General features: G+C 37.8%; 1 protein-coding gene across 1 annotated transcript in view; it reads right to left on the reverse strand.

Moving 5' to 3' along the window:
* UBL3 (ubiquitin like 3) overlaps positions 1-27,805 on the reverse strand; it is a 37,547-nt gene that overhangs the window by 6,598 nt on the left and 3,144 nt on the right. Inside the window, exon 2 of the mRNA XM_083362022.1 lies at positions 4,917-5,025. Within this exon, the coding sequence (XP_083218148.1) occupies positions 4,917-5,025 (109 nt within the window). The remainder of the gene's footprint in view (positions 1-4,916; positions 5,026-27,805) is intronic.

Below are 27,805 nucleotides of genomic sequence, written 5' to 3' on the forward strand. Positions count from 1 at the left end.
TTATCAAATTTAGTCATGAAGTAGAGGTGTGGCTTGTAATTATTGTATTTTTCCATATAATATGGAAACACTCTGCTTACTGCTCTACTGTTAGTGGAAAAATAAATGCATGAAAATTTGTTTTCAATATGGGGGAAATGTTATGATCTCACATTAATATCAGAAACACACTAGAGTATATCCCTACATTCTATTTTAATAACAAACACATTAGAAATACAGCTTAGTAGAGGGGATAATAAGGTTCATGCTTTAATATCAAGGTTCCATCATGAGATTGTGTATAAGATCATACTCTGGACATTGACATACAGCTATTAAAGTGAATAGGGTTACCATAGTTTGAATAGCAAATCTGAGTTTGCTTGAGAAGTGATCTATATAATTAATTATTTTTTTGTCTTTTTTGTGTTTTTGGTAGTTCAGGAGTAAAGAAGCAGGGAATACATTAATCACAGACTGTGATAAATGCAGTTTAGGCAAGCCATCACCACGGCCAAAGCACTGATATCTGGAAAGGTTATTTCTTTTTTTATATATAATATTTTATATATAAAATATTTTATTAATTTTCCAATTTTACATTTAAGTATTTAAAAGGCAATATGGTGGCTGGGTTAATCAATAGTTCGATAACAAAATCTTTAGTACAAATCTCGTTACATCAAATATTTCCTCTCTTTTTCCCTTAACATTTACTGTCTCGTATTTAAGCTAATACAGTTCTTATTATATCAACTCAGTGAAAACATTATTACATTTATCAATAAATTTTAGCTTATACGTATCTTAATTATTTTTTACATTCAATCTTCATAAACAATCCATATCCTGTTATTAATTTTTCTCCAATTTTTAGTTTCCCATCAATATTCCAATTCAACCTTTAATATTTATAATTTTCAGGCTTTAGGTAACCAAGATTTCCCTTATCTCAATTCATAACAGAATCTAATATCCAAAATACACATTTTATCTATTTGAATATAATCATGTTCCATTTCCTAAAAGTTATATATTTCCCACCATATTAAATCATCTACTTAATAATAAAATATCCCCATTATATATACTAGCATTATATATACTACCAGGGTTAATCAATAACTCAAACATATTTATAATAATTATTTTTTTTCTTTTAGGTCTAATTTTTAAATATTAAACAGATAAAATCCTTAGTTTCAACTAATTTCCAAATATTTTAAATCTAATGACCAGAATTCCCCTTATCTCAACTTCTCCCTTTAACCCTCTAATTAGTAATATGAAATCCCCTCTAATAAATCAAAACCCCAATTTTCTTCAGCCTTATTCTGGCTTTCTTCCTTTGCCAACTAGGCTTCCATATCAATGCTTTTAGATCATCAAATAGATCTCCCTCTATTATTATATATGTTATTTGAAATAAAGGAGACCATTTAATTGCCATTTTTTTGGAAGGAATAGCCCATTTGTATTCATTAAGTTGTCTCTCTATTATTCCAATTCCCCATGATTGCCTTGATATGTTTATCTTCCATTCAATCTGTTCTTTTTCAAATTTCTTCTGATTTATATAGAAAGTCTTTTCCATTTTCAGTGTTGTCACTCCCTTTTCTGGATTTTCCATTAACTGTATTTGTTGGTCAATTGAGTCCTCTGTCTTAATATTTGATTTTTCCACTTCTTCTGTTATCTTCTGCATTGTTAGTTCTTTGGTTGTAGTCAAAGTTTGGCTTTATATATCTAAGCTGCTGTCTTGATCTTTTATATTAGGTCTTATTTTATCACAAGCTGAAAGAATGATTTCATGTATTGCTTTCAACATGGAAAGGATCTTTTCCTGGTCTTCATCCATCTCTTTCACATGTTTATAAATAGTCTTTATAATAGAAATTGTTTGTCAAGGAAGATTTTATAGTCCAAGGTATGTCATCATCTTGTATAGTAACCAATATTCCTCAAATAGAGAGATAGGAAAGCAATTCCCCACATACAACTCTGAAAGTCAGTAAAGGTTTACATTCACAATTCAAGTAGGCCAGTTATGCCGCCCAGCTGTTCTCTTACAGCTGAGTTTCTCACAGGTGGTGCCAAGGTAAGAAGGTTATCTAAGGTCTGGGCTTAGAGCCAAGTCTCTTTTAGGAAATAACATTGTAATACCAAACTTTGCCATAAGATGTCACCGATGCCATTTAAGGTTTTTTAAGTCCAAAATTTTTATAATCCTTTTTCCAATTTTATTTCTTTTTTGTAGATAAAAGCAAAAGTCTCCAATAAAAATAGGAAAAATTCTGGTCCCCAAGTTTCAGGAACATATAAATCCAATTAAATTAAAGTTGTTCTTTTAGTGCTTTAATTCCCCTGGGTAGTCAGTTGCCGCTATTCTTAGGGGGTGGGGATAGAAATTCCCTTCCCTCTCTTCTCACAGAAAGATACTTCAGGCAGCTTTTACAGGAAAAGAAAGTACTTAGGGTAAAGAGAATATCGGATCTCACCCTGTTTCACCTGTGTTGCTTTCGAATTGCTTGGTGGCAAGTTTGACTTTGGCTGTCTGCAGCCTAGTGGCGGGCCATATTATTATGGTTGGTCTTTCCTCTGCTGGTTTGGAGGGCTGCCCCAGATCGAGCGGAAGGACTGCTGACCTCCCGCAATCAAGCGGGGATCCCTTTCTTGCTCGTCACCCCTACAGGGTGACTTTCGACTCTTTCCAGGGTCCCTCAACGGAGCAAAACCAAACACAGAAGACGGAGCTCGGTTTCCAGCATCTGGGATGGCCGCGATGGCAAACTGGAAGTTTGGAAAGGTTATTTCTTTAGCCAGCTTCATATCCAGCCAGTTTACTCATAAGAACCTAGCAGCTTAAAACTGCAGGATACAAAAGCTCTAAGATTCAAGTTTAGCACATTAACAATGCTAATCATTTAGTTGGAGCATTTAAGTTAATGTGACAATAGACAAACTGCAACTTTGTTATATTCCTAACCTCTCTGCACTGTGTGATATTTATTAGACTGGCTAGTAGACACACTGTGTACCTGTGGTAGGATATTTAATTGAAAAATTAGTTCAAGGAAAAGTTCTGACCATCCATATACAATAAGAAACTCTCAGAACTGGCACACTCTCCATTGGAGCTTGTATAGACTACACCATATCACCTTTCCATTTCCCAGTTCTACTCTGTTACCAAATAGCCTAGTGAGCCTTGCTTTTTTAAAGTATCACAAAACTGATTTGGAAGTATATTTTGGACTTTTGTCTTGATGAGTCAACCAGTCTCTTTTTAACTATAAGACTCTGCTTGTAGGTCATGTTCCCTTTAAAGTTGAAAAAACAGGTCAGAGTATAAATTCAATAAACAAATACAGATTGTCCAGATTAGATGTCAATCAATTCTCACCAGGTGTTAATCAGCATGGATGATGGTGAAGAATGGCAAGAACTACAGCCCAACATTTGGAGAGTCTTGCATGCCCACCTCTGAGATTAGGTTTGAAGCATTATATTGGATTACAACACCCCAAAGACATGTATAATAAGAACATCTTTCAGTAACAGAAGTTAATTCCCCAAGTGCACACCTTCTCAATAATATTAAGCACCCACTGGTAACATTAACATAAATCCATTACAACCTATTATACATGGGCAGTTTTTGAAAAACATTAAACATATAGCAATTAAATAACTGACCATAATTAGTTGCTTGAAATTTTATCTTCTTAAAAGGCAATTCTATTAGTTTTCAAAGTGACAAACAGGAGTTATAATGATAGCTTTAAGTCATACATGACTTGGTGCCTAGATATATTAAGGACTGCATAAGCTTAGAATTGCTCAATCATTAAATTACAAAGATAAGAGCAATTAAGCAAAGTATCTTTATTGAAATTACTTTGCCAATAGAACTCTCCTCCAAAATTTGATGAACTTGGGTACCACACTAAAATGCTCATTACTTTTTTTGTTATTGCTGCTGCTACAGCTATTGCATTTTTCTTTTTACTATTTCTACAACCTCAGACATTTTAACTTTACAAATTATTTAAAATGTCATTATTGAGGGGTTTTTCCCAAGCCTCTATGTAAATGTTTAATTATAACATTAGCAGGATATATATTGCTAAATATGATTTAATGGTAGTGTCACTACATTCCTAATTATTCTTAAGTGCAGCAGAGAGCAATGCTAATCTAATTCCAATCACACGGTCAGTTACTTACATGCATTTAGGTTCCATCATTTTTAAAGGCTTATCCATGCAACAAAAGCACTCAGGATTAAAAGTTTTAACATTATAAACATTACCTGTTGATAAATATGCACACAAATATACATTTATAGAGGCACAGGATCAATCCTACAGTCACAATTATAATGCCTAGCAGACAACTTATCTTTTGATCTGGTTTTCCTACTTTTCTATTTCCAAGTAGCACATGGAGAATATAATTTCATAAGATTTGCAATGATTTTATGGATGTATAATTATTAATATGAAAAATGTTATGAATGTGAGCCATATCACATTTAAAACCTTTTTTTAAAAAACACTCTTTTAAAACAATTAAATTGTCTTTGTATTGTGAAACAATTTAAAATGAGGTGGTTTGAATTTGAAACATTTTGCATTCCATAGCCCTTCCCTTCTTGACATTTTTTTCTGCTAGTAAGAATTCAAAATGTCAGTTTATGAAAAATATAGTTCTAGTATACAGTTTTGGCTCTACTGGTATTTGCGTTCAATATTATTTAAACACTGATTTAAACAGGGGGGAAACAAAACCACACTGGATAAAGCACATATATTTTGAAATGTGTATATTAGCATTTCAAAGTTTTATTTTTGATGAGTATATTCTTTCTCCCCATTCCATGCAGTCGACTGGAATACTGATCAAATAATAAACATTAATATTTTGGTACTTACCCATTGGCCAGTTGTCATACACATGTTTTGCAATATCTGCTGCTGAATCATTTGGTGAGAACAAGAACTCTTTCGTTTTTCCACTTACCAAAATGAGGCGCAAATTTATCTGCAGAAAAAAGTAAAATATCAGGAAGATCTGTACTAAAGTATAGAAATATTTTTGCTATAAGTTTCTAAAGGATTCACTGAAGATGAATTACATATGAATACATGTACTATATTCAGAAAAAAAGAAAAAACAGGCTTGTGTTTATGATAATGAAACAGGATTGCATAAAAAGTGATATCCCTATTTTTTCCTTCAGTTTATGCTACATAATGCAATAATATGTTTACATATTGACTAAAAGAAGGAGACAACTGTAACAAAAACTATCCAGGGTGATTAGAAAGTATTGACTATTTTTTTAAGAAAACAAAATCAGAAAAAACTAAGAATAGTCTAAAATGCTGAGATTTACTGATTTTAGGACACAGAACAGATAATATCAAAACATCAAATATAATTTTGCAATACAGAAAACCCATTATTTAACATTAACACCAATTATTTTAAAAATGGGTTTAAATGACTAGTTATTTAACATGTCAAATGCATCCTTTATGCTCAAAAACAAATATCAATTTGATTGAAATTTATCATACAACATTGATGTTTATAGGCAAAGAAAATCCAATTTACTCCCATGGTTAGTCATGTAGAAAAAGATACATATCAAAGGACTGCTGGCTGAGGTTATAGTTCCCATGGACTGATAAACACGTGTTTGATCAAAGCATCATGATCTTGATTACTGTGGTTTGAATCAAATTCTATAGAAGAGGGAAAGGTAAAACTTGAAAAGACCACAAAGACATGTGCTCTGTAAGAAACTGAAATGTGGGTGAAAAAGAAAGAAGCCACTCAACAAGTATCAGGAAAAATGAAAATTGGGTCATAAAATTCATGTCTGTTGTCTTTATTCTAATGGCTGAAGCATAGGAAATAAATAAAATGAGGCCAAATATGACTTAATAGTAGAAATGTGGTGATAGTTATAATATTAAAGAATACCTTTGTTCAAAGGAAACATAAACAAAAGAAAGAGAAAAGTTAACACTGATGGTTAAAAATTATCCATTCATACTCAGAAATCCAAATGAATAAATCTGACAACACTATACACAGTATTCAGATTAAACTAAGAGAAAGAGGAAAAAGAAGTTCAATATTGTTGTTGATGTCTACTATTATTTGCCTAGCCAAGTAGAGGAAGTGGATCAGTCCTTGCAAAAGCAAATTGCACATCTTTAAAAGATGCATGAAGCTGCAGTGATGGAAAACTTTAATTACCCTGACATCTAGTGGAGAACAACCACTGTGAAGCAAAGTCTTTCCAGGAAATTCCAGACTTATCTTGCTGACAGTTTTCTCCTTCACAGGCACCAGAGATCAGTTATTTTATGCTTGACTTAATGCTAATCAATAAAGAACACTTAGTTGAGGAAGCAGGAGGAACAATAGGATAACACTTTAATGATGGAGTTCTTGATATAATGGAAAATTAAAACTGAATTCTATTTTAGAATAAACTGTAGATTTTAATAAAATCAGAGCCATGCTAAGTAAGTCCCGTGACAGAAAAAAAAAACTTATGGGAAAATGAGCTCAAAATGAACTATCAAAGATTGCAAAAATTTCAGTCAGAAGGAAAAAAAATGAAGGACAGCGGAAGTGGCTATTAATTCTACCCAAATCTTAGGGAGTATCTGAAAAGAAAAAATATACAGGGCCAGGTCACGAAAGAAGTACAGACAGGTAGTTCACAAAACTGAGATAATATTAGGAAAGCAAAATCTCAGAATCCGCCAAGGTTAGTGAAGAATCTTAAGAATAAAATCATCTTTAAGATTCAAAATAAAAGGGAAAGTAGTAGTATACTGGCTGTTTAATAAAGAGGATAACATTCTAATATGGCAGATAACAAAGGAAGAAGAAAGATACTCAACCCCAACTAAGTTTCAGCAACAACAAACAATGCGTCTCATTGAAAAATTAGAGAAAGCAAGATGAAGGGGCAAGGTTTAAGCCTGAGAAATATGATCAGGGAACAACTCTCTACTTTGAATTAGTTTAAATTTCCAAAATTTGTAACAAAAGAGCTGACATAGAGCTATTGTAGAAGACTGATTTTTTTATTAATCAATTTAACAGCCCTCAAAAAAGAACAAATGGAAAAAAATATTTCATTCTTAAATACAGGCAGGTTGAGGTGAATAAAAATATTTTAAATCACTGGGTTCCAGGACACCCGACCTGGTCTGGTTAACTACAACTATTTCCTCCAAGATCCTGAGAAAGCCTTCCATCAACCTGCTACTTGGTTCTGAAGGCACTGAGGATTAAAACTAAAGCTCTAAATGTGTAGCTGAAATATTTACAGATTTTTATATCCAAATTATTCAGTAACTTCCCTTATCTTTATAGCTAAATCTCATTTCACAGGTTTTGTCTAAGTGGAAAACTTAAAAGTTATAAATTGTTATTAGAAGCACAATATGTTTGTTTAAATATATAAGGTTGTAAATCTTAAAAAATGATGAGAGCCCCTGATATAATATTCCATGCAATTAGAATTGTCAATAGACTGCAAGCTATATAAAATGGTGCTAAACAAATAAACTAAACAATTCTTCTAGATCAGGAAAAAATAAAGCCAATCTGTCATTTTTCAAAATCAAGGGATTCCTCTTCCTTATCCAAACGAACACCTTTGATTATTAGGATTAATAGGAATTTGTCACAGTAAAATGTATTTTTACATTAATCAATTATTTTCATAAAATAATTCTGTGTCTTTAAACATACAGAATATTTTCTTCTATGGAATTTTTATTAAGCTAAGAAATGGGCCTGGAATGCTGCTGTACAATTGTGTATCATTTGCAGAGAGACAATACCCTACCTTGAAATAACAGATTACCTCTTCTAGTACTTTAATCATACAGATGTTTAAAAAAAAAACACTGAGAGGACTGGCCACCAAGCTGAACTTTTTCCCCTCATGATGGCCAAGTGAAATTATTCCTGAAGAAGGAGCAAAACCACCATAATCCCCAACCTAGCACATCATCCAAAAGGTCAAATATTATTCTAGTTAACCCATTCTTTTGCTACTGCCACATTTCTTTTATAAAAAAAACTCGCAATACTAGGATATATCTTTTTACAAATGTACTGTATTGCATCATTATTTTGTTTAGCCAGTTCATTTTAATCTATACACCCTGGGAAAATATACTTCCCGAGCCTTTGTAAGCAGACAGTTACTGTCATAGGCACAGTGTATTCACAGAGGAACAATGAAATTAAGAAAAAATACAGGGAAGACAAGATCACAGGTTAGGTTTAATGACAGTTACTGTCTAAATGAAAATTAGCTGAGTCTGTGCAACATACTAAACCAATGGTGGTGAACCTATGGAACACGTGCCAGAGGCGGCACTCAGAGCCCTCTCTGTGGGCACCCGTGCCGTCACCCCAGCCCCGCCTCCCCCCCGATCCCCTCCTCACCAGCAGCCTCCCCGGAGGACAGTCACCCCCGGGTGCGCTCCACACGGAGCAGCGCAGCCAAGGACATGGCAGCCAGACAGCGGGGACAAGATTCCAGCCTCGCCCCGCATCGTGCGCAGATGCTGCTGCTGGGCGCAGGCAGACAGCATGGCCACCATGGCGCTACTGGGAGGGGCAAGGCAGTTTTGGGGCACTCAGTCTATAAAAGATCCACCATCACTGTACTAAACTATATAATATGGCTTAACAACTACAATGACAGGGTCAAACAATGCATTACACTAAAACCAAAGATTTTTTTTCATACACTTCAGTCTTGCCATTTATACCAATTACTACTTATAAGAATTATTTTTAATAACATAAACTTATATTGTACAAATATCATGTAGTAGAAAGATCTATTTGGATTTTTATGGTTGCATTATCTAGACTTTTACCTTATAACCTCATTTCAAATGACATCCTCCCCCAGGTTTCTGGTTTGCTCACTTTATCTATCAAAATAATTTTGAAGAAAAGCCCAAGAATTAATTGGGGAGACTACTGCACTAAACAGAAGGCACGTACTATAAATTGGGATATAGTAAAGTGCTAGGCTTGAATGAGACCACGTTTAAGTCCCACCTCATTTACAAAGCTCACTGATTTTGAGCCAGTTACTATTTCTCAGCCCAACCAATCAAATGGAACTGTTCTTATAACTATAAAATGTGCCATTTTGAATACTTCAGAATAAAAAACAGGTATGCATGTATGATATAAATAAGTATAGCAGCATCATGTTATGACTTAACACCTTTAAGTGACAGGAACCTATGCTGCCAACCACAAAAAAGGTGGTTGGTTGCCACTACTGGAAATGCATTTGTGTGGGAAATTAGTTTTCCCCTCTGTTCATGAAATCATTCTGGCTTTTACTGACTAACATATAATCCCTCCAACATAAAGACAGTAATAGATTTTGTAAGAAAGTAGCGAAAAGTAATCATAAGTTTAAAAAGATAAATTTTACAATAAAGTAGAAGACATTCCTAGCTTCAGATATCGTGTTAAACGTTCAAATGCAAGATATTGGGAAGGAGTGAGGGAAAGATAGAGGCAGTCTACAGTCCTACAGAATGTGCTTTTGCATAGCAGACACATTTCTAATTTTCTTTTGAAATATTTGGAATGCCCAAATCTCATAATCTAAATCTGAATCTAAGTAACCTAAATTATACTGGCTATATTCCAAGAAGATATAGACACAGTATTATACTAAAAAAAATGCAAACATTTTCATGTTGAAATGAGAATTAGATTTTAGTGAAGTCAAAATATTAGCTAATTATTTATGTTGTTCTGGGAAGCAATCTGAGCACTACTCAAGCTAGGAGCAAAATCTTCCAGGCAGTTGGCTGCTTGTTAACTAGCATCTTGTTTACTTAAATTCATAATCCTATGTGTACTTTACTGTATTTAATCAATAGTCGTTGCCATGCAAGTATAAAGTATGGCAATTTACAATATATGCTGACATCTTTTCTACTAAAGCATAAACATGATAATTCAATTCAAATTCAAATTGCCAATTCGAAGTCCTGGTTTTAAAAAAAATTCTTAGCTCTAGTTTTTGGCTGCAGTGTTATTATCTGTGGTTAAGAATATATGTTTATTCTTAAACATAAAATCGAAAGTTTTCTGTTAATTACACAAGCATGCTGTTGCATAATTAATTCCAACCAAAGTCAGCAAAATAATTTTGTGTGTCTTCTATATTCTATACCTAACCTTGAATTCAGTTACCGGTATTTAGTAAGATACAGGGGCACAATGTCTATGGAGATTCTCAGTCATCCAGATCATGGTTGCCCCGAAGGTCCTTTTTCAAAGGGCAACTGACTTTCATTGTTTTTTCTTGAAGACCTCTCATCCAAGAAGCATCCTCATTTCTGACAGAATGCTGGGGAATGGAAGGATTTACATTCCTTGCAGTCATCTGGTTGTTAGCATTTTTAAGGTAGGCATTCTCTCTCTGAGAGTTATGAGGCCCCTTGGAGGTTTATCTGTTCCATCAGGGTCACCTGAATCAGAATACAAATGGTTGTGGAACTTTCTTGAAACCGCTGAAAGGACTGTGTTATAAACAGGAGATAGGTGATACAATTTCTTTTAAAAAATATTGAGCAGTCAAGGATCATGGTGTTTAAGGAAGTGATACAACGTCATCATACTGTACATGTGCGAAGATGTGGTATTCGGAAAAAATGGTTTATTTTTTTCATTTTGAAAGTTCCTTTTTCAATATGTTAAACCAATCATCTGCATAGACTTTTTGAGTTTTTTGGTCATTGAAAATCAGTGAGAAATCTTACCTTATTTATAGATTACCTGCCAGGACAGAACAATTTCAGGAGGCTGTAAGGCAGGCATGTTAAACTCGTGACATCACGCAACGTATTGGGACTTTTCCCCCATTGCCGGCAATGGGGTGGGCGCAGTTTTGGTGTGATGCATCCAGCCTGCAGGCCGGCAGTTTGACATGCCTGCTCTAAGAAGTACAAAACACAGGACTTAAGAGAACCACATGTAGACTTCAGGTGGTTGAAAAGATATTTTGCCATTCAGTTCATTCTGTTTCTCTCATACTGCCAATATTTTGTTATTCATTCCTGGCATTACAGTATCTACTCTGGGACCAGAGGCACACTTCTATATCCAAAATGATATGGGTGTTACAAGGATAAGGGTTGATATCCCTCACCTTCAGATCATGTCTCATCTGCCTCTAAAAAAAATCCAGAATATTTGACCACCTGTGTCTATTGGGCCTTCAACGACTCAGCCAGATCTTTGGTGGTTATGAGATAAACTCCTAAGCTGCTTCAGCCCTATTTCCAAGAGAAGGTGGACTGAAATTTCCCAGAATGATCAGACTACAAAACTCCAGAGCAATCCAATAGCAATATAAAGCAATCACACCTATATCCCAATGGGCGTTACTTTGAGAGCAGGACCCGCCCAGATCTCAGTGGTACACATGAGGTTTGCCTCTCATCCATGAGTTGTGCATGAAGGAGGACTTCTTATAGGCAACTGTCAACCCTCCCAGGTAAACTATACAGGAAAGATGACTAGATGAAGTAATTGTATATTATTGTAAGTACAATAAACATTAACCAAATTTTACAAGTCTGAAAGTATAAATGTGCCGCCACCATTTTTAACTGCTAGATAGGGCAAATCCTTCCTAAGTTCTTTCTCTGACTGTTAGGCCATTGGGGGTTCCTGCTTCTCTTGCAGATTGTTTCCTAGACAGCATCTCTTTCCGTCATTCCCCAACTTCATCCACACGTTCCATTACACCAACAAACAACAACCGGAAACCTGGTCCACTGAGACTCTGGTGACCTAGTACCAGAATGAGCATAAAGGAACTTGCTGTAAGATACCAAACCATCTTTCCCCAAAAGCAACTGGACTTCTACTGTTATCATTCTCTCTCTCTGCTTGTCACTATCAGACTATTTTTTACCACTCCTCAGACCCCTATCAATCTCTAAAGACCCATTTTTAGATATTGCTTGAATTCACATGAACATTTATGCACAGTGCAAGGCATTGGTGAGTAGCATTTATAACAAGCAGTAACCTGTTAATAAAATTTTATTACTTTCAAATAGTGTTATCACAAGAAAAGAGTCTGCTGAGTGAAAGTACGGTTTCCCTCATTACTGTGCATGTCTGAAGGAGCTGATTCTACTTCAACAGAAATAGTAGCTTAGACATGAATGAAACAAAAAACAAAGAAGTTCTCTCAATAGTTTTGTAAACATTCAAACATATGTATGTTTAAGATAAAAGACTGAGTTGATCAATTCCCTGGAATAATACTGTAATAATGATCTTTGACACAGCTTTTTCACAGCTGTGCATAAAGCACTGTAACCTTCTTCCCTTCCATGCATGATTCATTAACTACTGCATCACAAAAACAAACACCTTTAAACATAGTTAATTCACTGGGACAATCAATCTCTGTTTTGCAACAAACATGCAGAATTGTTTTATTGCTAATTAGCAAATATCAAAGCTTTAAATGAACACAATATAATTTAGTCAGGTAGTTACAAGGCCAATAATGTCATTCAGGACCCTTAATCCTGGGCATCCATATTGAGACCGAGTGTTCCATCGTCTACACCAAACCGAACTTTCTCAGACAGAATAGCGAGCTATGTATTTGGAACCAATCATCATAAAACAGTTACTGAACAACCACTTCTGGACAGAAAAAACAAAATTAATCCTTGAGGGATGCTAATTTTGAAATTAGCATTTAAACATAACTATATAACTGAGCAAAGCCAATTAAACTATGATAATAAACATGTACTAGGAATGCAATTACACCTTATAAAGGGTAAAACTAAGATCAGAGGAATGCAATTGTTATGATAGAACTACAAGCACTGCTAAAGTTATGCTTTCTAAAATGCTGTCTGAAATAACTATCCAAAAATAAAAAGGAGGAAAGTTAAGAACAAGGTTTTTCTAAGAAAAATTAACACTTTTTTTACTCTGTGGAATTAGTTACTGATGTCCCCTTATGAAAGAGAGAGAGAGAACTAAAAGTATTATCAAACTGAGGCATTCAATCAAATAAAACATTGCCCTCTCCCTTCCCATACAATTATTTGCAAGGATACTTAGCTTAGTCCGAGGGGGCATGGTGGCTCAGCGGTTAAAGACACTGAGCTTGTCAGCTGGAGAGTTGGCAGACTGGGTTCGAGACCAGAGCTCCATGCAACGGGGTGAGCTCTTGTTACCTGCCCCAGCTCCTGCCCACCTAACAGTTCAAAAGCATGCAAATGCAAGTTGATTAATAGGTAACAGCATTCTTTGTGCCTTTGGCGTATAGCCATGCTGGCCATATGGCCATGGAAATTGTCTTCGGATAACGCTGGCTCCCTCAGCCAAGAAACAGAAATGAGCACTGTGCCCTAAGATCAGACACAACTGACAGGGTTACCTTTACTCAGCTTAGCCATACACTAACCCAATCAAACCTAATGATTTGTAGTTCTAGCTGCATCCAAACTAAGTGGATCAAAAATCAGTATTTTTGAAAAACTGAATACCTAGCTACTTTATCTTGATAAGGATAAGAAATATTGATACATGATTCCTCAAACCTTACTGGTAATACTTCATACCACCATCACTCTCTTCTCTACTGGCCAAGTCTATTTTATACAAAAACTCATTTTTTCTTCTCCTCATAGGAATCAGTCTCTGCACCAGGATTTCCAAACTGTGAAATGTCCCTACTTTGGGGAGATGCAGACAGAGCCCAGGGAATCTGTGTAGAACCTGTTAGTTGCACTTTATAATAAATTCATCTTTCTCAAAGTTTCATTGTATTGTTTTCATTGTTCATTTATATTCATTTTTGTGTTTGGACTTCGGCTTATACTCCAGTCAACAAAAAAAACTTACCGAGGACTTGTGCGCGGCCGAGGCTTTGGTGCTTCCGGGATCGTGCGCACCTCTCCCAAGCCACCGCCGTCCGGAGACCTGCCGAAGTTTGGGGAGGTTTGGGGAGGTGCGCGCGCACCTCCCCAAACCTCCCCAAACGTTGGCAGGTCTCCGGACCTCCGCGCCCTGCCTGCCTGCTTCCTTCCGCTGCGGAAAGAAGCAGGCAGGCAGGGCGCGGAGGTCCGGAGACCTGCCGACATTTGGGGAGGTTTGGGGAGGCGCGCACTTGAGACATGCAGGCAAATCCTGCTAAATGGCTTTTTCCCCCCACTGGATCCGCGCTCCGCAAGCCTCTGCCGGCGGCAGGGCGCGGATCCAGCCGGCGGCAGAGGCTTGTGGAGCACGGATCCAGCCTCCGCCGGCATGCAGGCAAATCCTGCTAAAGGGCTTTTCCCCCCCACTGGATCCGCGCTCCGCAAGCCTCTGCCGGCGGCAGGGCACGGATCCAGCCGGCGGCAGAGGCTTGTGGAGCACGGATCCAGCCTCCGCCGGCATGCAGGCAAATCCTGGTAAAGGGCTTTTCCCCCCCACTGGATCCGCGCTCCGCAAGCCTCTGCCGGCGGCAGGGCGCGGATCCAGCCGGCGGTAGAGGCTTGCGGGGCGCGGATCCAGCTGGCGGCAGAGGCTTGTGGAGCACGGATCCAGCCTCTGCCAGCGGCAGAGGCTTGCGGAGCGCGGATCCAGCCGGCAGCAGATGCTTGTGGAGCACGGATCCAGCCTCCGCCGGCGGCAGAGGCTTGCGGAGCGCGGATCCAGCCGCCGGCAACAGAGGCTCGATCCGCCGTTCTGCAAGCCTCCGCCGCCGGTTAATACCCTGTATTCAGCTCTGGGAAGTGGGGGGAAGGGGGAGAGAGGGGGAGTTTGGGAGGAGGGGGAGGGGGAGCTCCACAGTGCAAAAATAAAGCCCTGCCGCTCTTCGCGTTGCTTGCCCGACTGGCTGTCACGGGACCGCACGGATCGCCTCGCTCCCACCGGCAGCTGATTCCTTTGAGTTTGGTCTCGAGCGATTTTGCATTTTCTCCAGTGCTGAAAGCCACTCGGCGGATCCCAGCCTCGGCTTATACTTGAGTCAAGAACTTTTTTCAGTTTTGGGGGGTAAAATTAGGGGTCTCGGCTTATACTCGAGTCGGCTTATACTCAAGTATATACGGTATATAAAATAAGTATTTGAGGATATACTTTCAACAGTTAAGGAAGGGAACATAGGGCTTATATTCTCATTGCCATTGCATCAAAATATGTTGAAATGAAAGCAGTCACTATCATGTTAATTTAATATTCTGGGAATAGAGGTAAAACCCAATGCAATGCTATATAAATGCATAAATAGCAAGACAGTATATCACAACTCAGTAGTCATTAGATTAACAAATTTAGTTAAATGTTCTTCCATTTACACTAAGAAGTGGTATACAATCAAATTTATATGCTCTCCAATAATAATCTAATTGGATAAGATCCAATAATCGGATACATAATCCAGGCTAAAGCTCAGATATAATAAATATAGACAGTCCTCACTTAACAATCCTAATTGAGACCAGAAACTTTGTCACTAAGCAAAATAGTAATTAAGTGGGAAATCTTTGACTGTGACAGAGCTTTCCAGTCAGAAAGAGGCAACTTAATTTCATACCTTTTGCTTTTGATTGCCTATTAATCACTCCCCATCCTTTGGAATGCTCAAGTGCCTGCTTACTGTTCTGTATACATTGAAAGCAATATAATCGTGCTGCAACCCTCGACTGGGAGTCATGAACAAGCCAAACAGCTTATTCTCTTGAAATCCCTTTATCTCCAATCTCTCCATTCTGTTTGGGGGTGCAGAGCTGTTCTATATGTAATCTTTCCTTTGCCTGCTTCTTTCCCACTGCCAGCAAGGAAGGGTCAGGCATAGGAGAGATTCCCTACAGAAATTGCTTACATTTTTTCTTCCCCTGTCCTCACAAAGCAGAGAGAAATTGCAGAGAAAGATATTTCAAGAGAGTGTTTGCTTTTTTACACATCAAGGGCAATGTAACCACACTTGCAGCAGGAAAAAGTCAGGGCAGAATAAGGGAGATTGGAGAGAAAGAGATTTCAAAAGACCAATGTAAATTATCTGTGTAGTGCTCCTGCAACTCCCAGTCCTAAACTGCTGGCATGAGCGCACTATTTTTGATGTGTACAAGCATGAGAATGGAACATTTCCAGAGCGGTGCCACACAGTCCCCACTATATAGAGACTGAGGGCCTGAGCAACTAATGCTACTTCCTGAATGGGATCTCCAGAGCACCAGACCTCATGTTTGGGAAGGAGAGCAAACTATTCTGATGCACTGCCTCCCTATACCAGTGGAGGCCATGTGGCACTGTTCTGAAAGCAGGCACTGTGGTGGGGCTGCCACTTTTCATTGCAGCCACTCCCAAAAATTGCACACACTTCCAGGGCAGTACCACTTATCGTCCACTCTATAGGGAGGCTGAGAGGTGGAACAACTGCTTCCTGAAGATCAATTGAAAATGACCAAACCGTGAGGAGGGGATGGGATCCAGCGGGCTTGGAAATAGGTCCAAGGTCTGCAGGAATCGAGTGGGATGGAAAAGCAGATCAAAAGCCTGTGGGAACCCAAGTGGGACAGAAGAGGAGTATGGGGTACCTCAAGGGGTGGGGGAGTTTGGGAGAAACTGGAGGCTGAGGGCAGGCTACGCTGAGCTGGACTGGAGTGATGCTACAGTGTGGACCGGGGAGGGGCTGTTAGGCCTCTCAGACTCTCTGCCATCTGAGGCACCCTGTGCTCCACAACAGAGAGAACAAGGATCACGGTCATTAAGTGCAGTAAACACATGGGCATCTTGCTTAACAACCATCATGATTTGCAAGCATAATGGGCAGCCTCCATTATGGCTGTAAGTCAAGGACTACCTATACCACATGAAAAACAACTAATAATACAAACAGAGCACAATTGTTGGTTACTACAGAGTTTTATTTAGTTATAAAATTTATCTGCCACTCATCACATATCTAATGACTGTGGGCGGCTTACTATAACATTGAAAAATATTAAAATCTTCCATCATAAAAATCCACAAAGGATAAAAACATTAACAGATAAAATCATGGATACAAGATGGCAAAGAAGGGAGCTAGCCACACAGGGGGGAGATGGGGTTGAATTTAATTAATCATCCATCTCCAGTAGGAAGCTCCCCCATTGGGTTCCGAAGTCATCTGGCAGAGCCAGGTCTTAAGGCTCTTACAAAATGTCAGGAGGGTGGGAGCCAATCTCACCTGAGAAGGTAAGATGTTCCAGAGAGCAGGAACCACAGCAGAGAAGGCTCTTCTCCTGGAATCCGGCAGCTAAAATTTCTTGGCTGATGGGATCCACAGTATGCCCCCGCTGCCGGCGTGGGTGGGGCGGGCCAGTCCCATCAGGGTGAGATGGTTCCACAAGTTATGGGATTAATAGTGATAATCAGAAATGACAAATCTTGTATTTTCCTGTAGTGTATTCTCCTCAACATGCTAGCCTCAAAATATGTAAGATTCTATCTAGTGTAATACTCATCCAGTAGGGCTTGAATTGTAGCAAAATATGACAAAATTTGGGAAACATGCTATTCTTAATATTGGTCTTGCTCACAGCCAGTCATGCCTCTGACCCTTGTTTAAATTAGCGCAGTGCACCACTAAAGGCCACAGAGAAACTGGGCCAGAACATAGCAGTTTTGAGTGTTCCAAGGTTCATTTTTGTTATACTTGTGAGCTATACTGGCTCCCAGTTTCCTTTGGTGCAATTCAAGGTGCTGGTTTTCATCTTTAAAGCCAAGCCCTATATAGGATGTGACTAGGTTACTCTTCTTGAGAGTATCTGTCCAGACTACCAGTTTGGCTAAGGCAGGGTCACTTCCCTGAAATCTCTTCCATCTAATCGGACCTCATAAGCATGCTTTTCCTGTATCTGCCTCTGTCTTATGGAACTCTCCCAGGATTTGGCAGACCCCATCCTTTTAGCCTTTGGGAAGGCCATCAAGATCTGGCTTTTTACCCAGGCACTGGATTAGAATGATCTGGTTGTGAGGCTCCAAAAGGGATGTTTGCGGTGCCAGGTTCTGAGTTTTGTATTTTATGGTTTATGATTTTATAGTTTATAGAATCATAGGGACCTTGAAAGTCTTTTAGTCCAACACCCTGCTGCCCAAGGCAGGAGTCCTTATACCATCCCAGACAAATGCATGAAAACCAGACCTGAAGACAAGATGGAAAAGAAACAAGAGGAATATCTAAACTGTCCAGATCTGCAGATGAGACTAAAGGACTAAAAGGAAGAGGAGATATTTCATTATACAAAATATATAATAATATATAAAACATAAACTTCAAATTAATAAAACCCCCAAACATAGTGCACAGAACCCCAAAAGCCCTGTAGAAAATCTCAGCTTTTTCCAGAAAGCAAGCAACTTCAGAGACAGATAAATCTCCAAAAGGAGGTCCACTCGCTCCATCAAAAATAATGGTTCTGGAAAATTTAAATAGATTTCTATTTAAGATATATAAGGCATAGATTCCAACAACTATTCTGTGAACAGAATTTATTTTTCTGACTGTTTAATTATTAACAGCTCTTTACTTATCTTTTCAAATTCATTCTCAAAACTGAAAACTTTCTGAAAAACAAATATTTTTTAAAAAATAAATAGGGTACAGCAGAAAAGAAATACTTTCCTTTCAACAGTATAATGTGCACTTACTTACTTTGGACAATAATACCTTAGGAATCAAATATGAGTTTAGAAAGGAAACATTGCTTTAAAAGAACTTTCTAAACCTAGTGTTTTCACAGAGATCCATTAGTAATTTTATTTTGTTATCTCATACCATTTTTTAAAGGACAATAAAATGCAAAAATATTTATCAACAAAAACTTAGCAAATTCTTGCACATATTGGGGTGGATTCATGAATTATCAGGAACATGTTCAAATAGATTGGGTAAGAGAATGTCAGGAAGATAGTATGGCAACAGGTTTATAGAAAAAAAGAGACAGGTCATAAGGCCATGCACAAACTTAAATCTTACCAAAAGGAAGAAATATCAATCTTATTTCTATATATTATTTATATATTATTTTTCTTTGAATTCTTTTAGTTCAGATTTTATGTTGTCTTCAATCAGAAATGTTACATTTTTGTTAGTTTTCGGGGGGGGGAAATGTTTTAAGTAAAAGGAAACTTGGAGAAATGTAATATTTTTAGTATCTTTTACAGACACATCAGATACATAAAAACAGCTTACAATCATGCTAAACCATAAGCAAACAGTCCTTGATTATTTATTTACAGTAAATACGTTGTTGAAACATACCAGCAGTAAGCAAGCTACAAGCATTGAGATGTAACCACCGTGTGTAACAATGGCTTATTTTAGGATTTGTTCTGGCCATCTCTGGAACAAAAATGCTTATCTCTAAACAAACTGAATGGATGTTTTACTAGCTGTACCTCCCAGGTGACAAGCTGCAGCATTTTTACTAATTAAGTTTTATGGATTAGTGTAATTTGCACATATGTTTTCCCGAAAATAAGACCCAGTCTTATATTTTTTTTCTTCCAAAAGACGCACTAAGTCTTATTTTCAGGGGGTGTCTTATTGTTTTCCTGACACCTGTCTCACCTCGCGGTGGCAGCACCAACAGCCCCATCCACTAGGAGCCCGCTGCCGCTGCCATGAAGTGAGGCAGGTGGGGCAAAGCTGCCCCACGCGCCTTGCACCCACTTACCACAGGACTGCCGCAGCCAGGCCTCACATGCCCTCTAACACCTGTCACGCCACTGTCTCACTTCTTCTGTGGCTGCTTGCGGCAGGATGCCATGTGGCGCATCACGCTGGTGCCATTGCTGCCACGAGCAACACCAGAATCCCCGCAGGACGGCCTTGCCCTTGCCAGCTGCACACTATTTAACTCTTAAGTGTCTAGACTGGAGCCTCAGCAGGTTTAAAGAAGACTGCTTCGCGCTTGCAGCTCTGAGGGGGAAGCAGTGGGAGTGGAGTGCTCAGCTCGTCGCCTAGCCTGCCCCGTGGCGGCCGCCATCCCCGCCTGGAGCCTCCACCTCCTCACCAGCCTGAGGCTCCGTTTAGGTGCTTAGGTTTAAATAGCGTGCAGCCGGCGCTGGTGGGGCTGTCCTGGGGTGATTCTGCTGTTGTTGCTGCTGCTGGGCCAGCCTGGGCTGTGCCCTGACGCTGTCTCCCAAGCTCCACCTCCGCCTGCTACCCAGGATTTTTCATGCGTGTCAGCTGGCTTGGGAAGCCGCGGTGGCAGAGCGCTCCATCCTCGGGGGAGGATTCTGCTGTTGCTGCTGGGGGTGGGCGTGGCCAGCACAAGCACCTCGGCTGGCTTGGGAGGCAGCTGTGGGGCATGGCCCAGGACAGCCCAGCAGCAGCAGCAGCAGCAGCAAAGATTTTGTTGATAAAATATTTTTGCATTTGCATGTTATTGTCCTTTAAAAAAACTTTATGAGATAACAAAATCAAATTACTAATGGATCTCTGTGAAAGCACTAGGCTTAGAAAGTTGTTTTAAAGCCATGTCTCCTTGTGGAGCGGCATTGTCCCAAGCAGACCCAGTGTACAAACTGAGGTTTTCCTGGACTCACGACTCCTATTTAAAGAGCAGTGGCAGCTGTGGCCAGGAGGGCCTTTGCAAAATGTCTTGAATGGTTGCACTCATTCCTGGTCCAGGAATGTGACCCCTGGACCCCTCCGGGAGCTGCACTGACAGCTAGTGTGCTTCCAGGTTCAATTCAAGATCCCAGAAATGACCTATATGTTACATGGCATGGGACCAGGTAATCTGAGGGACTGCCTTTTTCCCAGTTACATCTTCCCATCACATCAGGTGTAGCAGGAAAGCCGTATTAAAGATCCTACCCTCCAAAGAATGTCATCTGGAGGGATCCAGGAAGAGAACTTTTTCAGGTGTGTACCTTTTAAAGTATCATTACCCCCAAATTTTGACCCCGATGGGCTTTAGGAAGGCCCTGAAGACCACTGTGCTCTCCTCCAGAAGTAGACTTTTTATTACGAACATTTTATTGTGAAAATGTTGAATGTGATGTAATGATGGGCTTTGTTGCTGATTGTGGTTAGTTTTTGTTATAATATGGTTTATTAATGGATTTTATGTCTGTATATTTAGTTTAGTTGTTTTTAACTGTGAACCTCCTAGATTCACTCAGGTGAGATGGGTATACAAATCAAATCAATAAATAATGGTTCTTTTATGCTAGTATTTTAACACAGTACTATAATGTTTCCTCAAAAATATGTATATATTCACCTATCTCATTCTGCTAAAACTATTTCTTATATTTTCTATTTTCCTCCCAAATTACTCTTAATACTGGGAAGCAGGGAGGAAGAGTGGTGACACAAGAAGTAAGACTGTGATTTCTGTCAACTACTAAGCTATGTATACCAGTCTCACAACAATGTAACTCTTCTCAGACAGAGTAGAACTTGTTTTACAACATTTTTTCCTACCCAGTCTCCTTGACCTTATTTTTTACTTGCATTCCTGGTCAGCTGCAAAGTTACATATGCAGTCACCAGACTTCTTTAAAAAATATAACTCGGAACAGCAGCAATACTTCACTTCTGTAACAGCAATACTCACAGTTTACATTAAAAATACATAGAACATCATTTCTTGTTAAGTGTTCTACAATGTACTAAGCTGTAGCACTTCACTCTGTTCTAACACAGCAGACATTATGTTGTATTCAATGACAAGTGCCATATTATATAACAATTTTTACAGTGCCAACATCACAGGGATTGGATGGTATAAACAAAATCAAAAAAAATTCTGTCACGACAAATGTCCTATCCCACCAATAAATGGTCAACTAACATATGAAAAAGATTGTCATTCAACACCATCAGGTATCATGCATCAAAAACCTACTTACAAAGGAATGTTTAAAAGTGTTTCCCTGAACGCCAAGAGTAAAGGGACCAAACAAATTTTTGGGGACAGCAGAATGTTGAGGCAATAACGTCCTCTGGCTAAAGCATGCCTTAGTACTTGTTTGCTGGGTTGGAATTTTGAGGAAGTCCTCTGCAGGTGACCAGATAAGATGAATATATTCATCCTGGACAAGTCAGCCCTAATGTAGCCTCACACCATGCCAAGTCCCAAAGTTGCTTTTTCATTTCATTTTTCAAGTAAAGCTTTATGTGTGAAAACCAGCAATTTGTACCCAGAAACCTATTAATAACAGCAACCCTAAAACATGCATTATTCTACAGTGATGGGTGTTTGTCTGCTAGCTACTCTGTACCGACTGTAGTTTGTAAAGCACACTCCACATCAACCAAGTTGTAATATAGACATAACCATTGTTGCCAAGACCTCCAGATTCAGATAGAACTATATCTACATACCAACCAAAGTTAAGCATTTCTTGCACACACCACCCCCATTTATGGCCTCTACTTGCTAGTCATAAAGAAATCACAATTCCAGGAGGCTCCAATGTCACAGGCCTGCTCTTTTGGGGAGCATGACACCACCTAGAGCTAATACCAGAACTGATGTTTCTGGGAAATCAATATGAACAGCAACTTTGTTTTCCTTAGATTTAATCTATGTTCAGCTTGTTTTCTACTAACCCCAAAATTAAAAAATCAGGCATGACTATGCCTTTGCAAAGTTAGAGACTTCCCTATAGCTACTACCAAAAACCTAGAAGAATTTAAATGCAAAAGCAGCAAGATTCCAGAAGGCTCAAATATGTTTGAAAGACAAGATAGCCTGAACTGCTTGTTGATAATTGTTTTATGCGGGTATGTCTCAGTGAAATTATTTGCCGAAATAACATTTGCCATGTAAATTCATTAGTGTTTAGAAGTCACAATGGTACTTAGAAGCTTCTTCCTTATTAACATATCAGGCAAGAACTAGCAAAGATGGAACAGATATAGTTACATTTTTCCCATTGGTGAACCCCTAAAAACAAACATGTCTATTGAAAGACTATGTTCATGCCTCAGTATATTTGACATAATTTGCTAAATCATTAGTAGAACATCTCTCAATAGCACACTGTTAACAGAAACTCCCTATAGCTGAAGCAAATTCTCAAAGAGTCCAAGGCAATATCTGATTATGTCACTGTTGATATTTTCTTCTTCCAATACCAATTGGCACTGTTCAAACTAACATCTGCATACAATAAGTACAGTATCATAAGCATTACTGTCTATTTTTAAAAATCAATCTTCTAATTTACTTGCATTGCCAATTATTTTCTTAATCATGGTATTTCATTTTAGGGAACAGAAGCAGTTCTGTAACTACAGAGGCTTAATCACATTTTTGACAGTAGCATATTTAGGGTCTGGCCAACAAAAACAGGAACAGAAACTTGTTTCCGACAATTTACAGCAACAGCAATTATGACAGAGATGGAAAATTACCGTATTTTCCAGCGTATAAGACGACTTTTGAACCCCTGAAAATCTTCTCAAAAGTTGGGGGGTCGTCTTATACGCCGGGTCGTCTTATATGCCGGAAAATACGGTAAGACTCAGGTCTTGAATGAGTGTGGCACAAAGAGTCACAAGGATATTTTCTTAATTGGGGTAACTATTCAAATTGATAAACAAGAAATTCACATATCAGTTGATGAAGCAATTCCACTTACTGAGACCCTAGAAGTGCGCCTTATCTGTAGGAGTACCTGCCTCATGGGTTGATGCTCCTCCTGAAATTTGAACAGCTTCCACCCTACTTCATCAATGGAACCTGGAGTGTACCAATCCTGCCTGATTGAACCAGTAGGGCAGATACTATGGGGCCTTAAAGACCTGGCTTTTCTAGTCCTCTGGAGAGGATGATTGATGTCCCTTTCTTCCTTTTTGTTCCCCTCTGCCATTTTGTTCCTTTGTCTTATGCTTTCGGTGCTGTTCTGTTTATTAAACGCTTTAACAATTGTAAATAGCCCAGGATTTCTGGGAGTTGGGCAGCATATACATTTAATAAATTACTATTTCTACTACTATATTGTAATGATTATTACAAAAATTGTTTGCTTTCGCTTCTTCCAGGTTGTTTTTGCAACTTCTCACCTAGCCTATAGCTGTGGGATGAAGTCTAGAGAATCTCTTATCCAGGAATTAATCAAATTCAGCCATGCTGTTTTTCTCAAGATTATCCAGAGTAACTTAGATCAGGAGTCCCCAACCGCCAGTCCGTGGACCAGTACCAGTCCGCAGCATGCCAGCAACTGGTCCGCACAAACAAGCAAAGGCCATTTGCAGGATGCAGGCAGCACACAAAACCATGCACTCTCCGGTCCGTAGAAAAACCTTTCTCCAGGGAATCAGTCCCTGGTGTCTGAAAGGTTAGGGACCTCTGACTTAGATGCTTCAACTATAGTCTTAAAAGGAGTTGAAATATTAATGTTCTGGGTTATATCACTATGTAACTGATACTTCTAATCTGTAACAAGCATATCTTTGGTCATCACAAAACATGTTGTGAAATTAAATGGATTCTTGGTTTGAATTCACAGAATTTCTTAACTTTCGAATACATTTCCTTACACTTTAGCTATATTCATAATATGAGTTACAAAAATATTTCAAACCTAGAATTAGTAAACAGTGAAATATATCAAAACTTTAACTATTATTTAACTGCACTGAATTACTTTACTATCACTTCAACTAATCCAATTATTTCAATTTATATGGCCACCCATCTCAAATACATATTTTATAACAATTAAAAATTATATAAAAGAAAAAGCAATACTGTAAAAAAACACATTAAATACATACAGCAGAATCAACACCGAGATATAAGAAATCAACAGCAATCAATTAACACTCTACAAATTCTACCACATATCTACAGAATCATGTCTTATGAAAAACCTGTAGCATCGGATCCAATCTAATCTCTGGGGAGATCTTGTTTCAAAGAGAGAGTGCCATGACAGAAAAGAGTAATCCACGGCTCCACCAGATAATATTTCCTGACAAAAGTATGCCTCTTTTGCAAGACCTAATGGGACAGGTAGATATAATCAGAGATGAGGTCCCTCAAATAGACAAATCCCATGCCACAACAGTATTTGCCAAGAAAATAACATGGGACATATCTATTTGGTCACCAGAAATGAAATTCAAATCAAGAGAGACTTCATTTTACTAAAGTTTTTATTACATTTCTATCTCCTTAGATAAACTCAGAAGATTAATTCATGAAAAAGTAGCATAAGTAGTTTGGATTGCTAAAATACATTTCAAGCTCATCCATAAGTGTAGGAGCCACTATTACAAATATTTCATATGACTGTCTCTTAACTAAAAGAAACTTCCTTCATTGCTTCTTCTCCAGTAATGATTCTATAAAGTTAAGGTGTGTGTTATGAAGTAAATCTAGATATATCTTTACTAATGTATATTTTAGCTGAAGTTGTCTGACATACAATTTCTGTTTATTTTCAAATATAATGTAGAGACTGTAAATTCCATGCTCGTGGGTTTCATTCATTAGATAATATGAGAAAAAATATACTGCTCAAAAAATAAAGGGAACACAAGATAAGACATCCTACTATTAAATACAGTACATTGTGTTGTTTAAGTGCTCCCTTTATTTTTTTTAGCAGTATATATACCATATATCCCTATAGCAATTGATCATGTTCTCAGTCAGTTATGAAGATGCCAGCATTTCTATTCACAGAATACATTTCTTTAGTTCCACATATTTTTACATTTTAAGAAAACTATTATTTTTCATGGAATGTTGACAATATTATTTTAGTGTCTGGAAATATACTTAGGCAAAGAAAATGTAGCTATCTTGGTACATAAGTACCATAATGAAGGTCCTTTAACACAAAACTGAAACAAACCATTAGACATATTAGGCCTTAGTCTTTAACAATTTTCCTTCATCAACTATACACAAGCTTGGCCTGTCTGGAATGTGTAGAAAACCTGATTATATTAATCAGGAAATGATGAAGAACAATTGTGTTAATACCTTTAACTAAAATATTTAGCAGCTAGATTATGTAGTTGAAGTAGTCAGACACATGAAAACATCAAGTTTTCAACATAATGAAGGTATTTTAAACGTATTAGTGCAAAATCAATTACTGTAGTTTCATAATAAAGAAAAAAATATTTATAGGTGATCCACGTTTAATGACCACTTGTTCAGCAACCATTACATGATGGTTACAAGTGGTCCTTGGAATTCTGGCCATTATAGTGTCCCCATGGTCACAATCTGGATATTTGGTTCATGATTACAACATCACAGTGAGCCATGGTCACACGATCATAATTCCAGACATTCCCTGCTTGCTTTCTACAGCTAACAGTAAAGCTGGCAGGAAATCAGAAATAGAGAAGTTGTTGTAGTGACAACCTTCCTTATTGACAGCAATCAGGACTGCCAGAAGTGTCATCACAAAGCAATGCACATGATGCCACATTTTACTACCACATAGCTCGGGTCCCAATTGTTGTCATAAACTGAGAACTACCTATAATCCCTCATCCCTATTTACTGAACTTTGAATGAGATGGACACAATTTTCATCCAGACATTATTACAATATACAAAATAAAAATAATCCACTGCATCTGAAGAAATTTAGATAAAGCATTTAAAAGTACATCATTTTGTTATATTTATGTGTCATGTGTCAATTTATGTTACCATTTACATAATGGCATTGTTAAAGACTAAATAATTGGAAATGCTTTCAGATTTAATTGACATTTGTGAGTAGTGGTACCCCCCTCATCTCACTATTTTGTTAAGACAAAATGTTACTCCAATTAGAGTAGTAGTAGTAGAGTAGTAACTTTAGAGTAGGTAGAATCAGCTGCTAGTTTTTTACAAAACACACACACAACAGCCCTATAAGATGGGTTGGGCTACTAGTCTTAACTGCCCTGGTTACAAGATCTTCAACAGCTTCCAGTTCCATGATATCATGGTTATTAGTATGTTGGCATTAACATACCACACTTTAACCCAATGCTCCTAACAAGATTAATGTTCGTCTCATATACAGACCTGGAAAACTAAAAAAGAGGTACAATTGCTAATTTGTAAAATGTATTCTTTAAGCAAACATAGTTAATATAAGAAAAACAATATCATTTTATAGAAATAGTTTTAGAATATAAGAATATTTTTGAATATACGTTTTTGAGTATAAGTCCCACAGAATGAAATACAGAAACTAGACCCAAATAAATACAATTCTTGAAGCAATCGACTTAAGAACCAATTGTTTCAGTAAGAACTTTTCCTATTTTTTTAATAATTTAAATTACAATAGGCAATGAATATTAATTCCAAATCATGTCTGGACAATTTCTAAGCATTCCATAGCTTTATACTGGTAATTTTAAGAACCAGTTATGTGCAAACTGCTACATAGTTGCAAATATATATATGGCCAATGATTTACTTTATATAAAGCCCATCCTGCATACTCAGATATAACAGAGCAAAAGGTAATGAAGCAGAATAATTTAATATATTTTAATAAAGGTTCATTAACAGTGAAGCATTTTAAGTTCCATATTTCAATTATAACACTTAGGAATATGGAAAAAAAACATGTACAATTTCATGTACAGAACAGTTGATTTTGACTGGCTTATACCCAATATAAAACATGTGTTTTTGGTCTGGATATGGAATGAAGCAGGACCGTTTTGTTCCAGATACAAAGTAAAGCGCTGTTTGTTCCAGGCTGAAGAGTTTCAGTGGAAGAAATGTGGGGGGAA

The sequence above is a fragment of the Vipera ursinii genome (genome assembly GCF_947247035.1).
Source record: "Vipera ursinii genome assembly, chromosome: 4".
NCBI lineage: Eukaryota > Metazoa > Chordata > Lepidosauria > Squamata > Viperidae > Vipera > Vipera ursinii.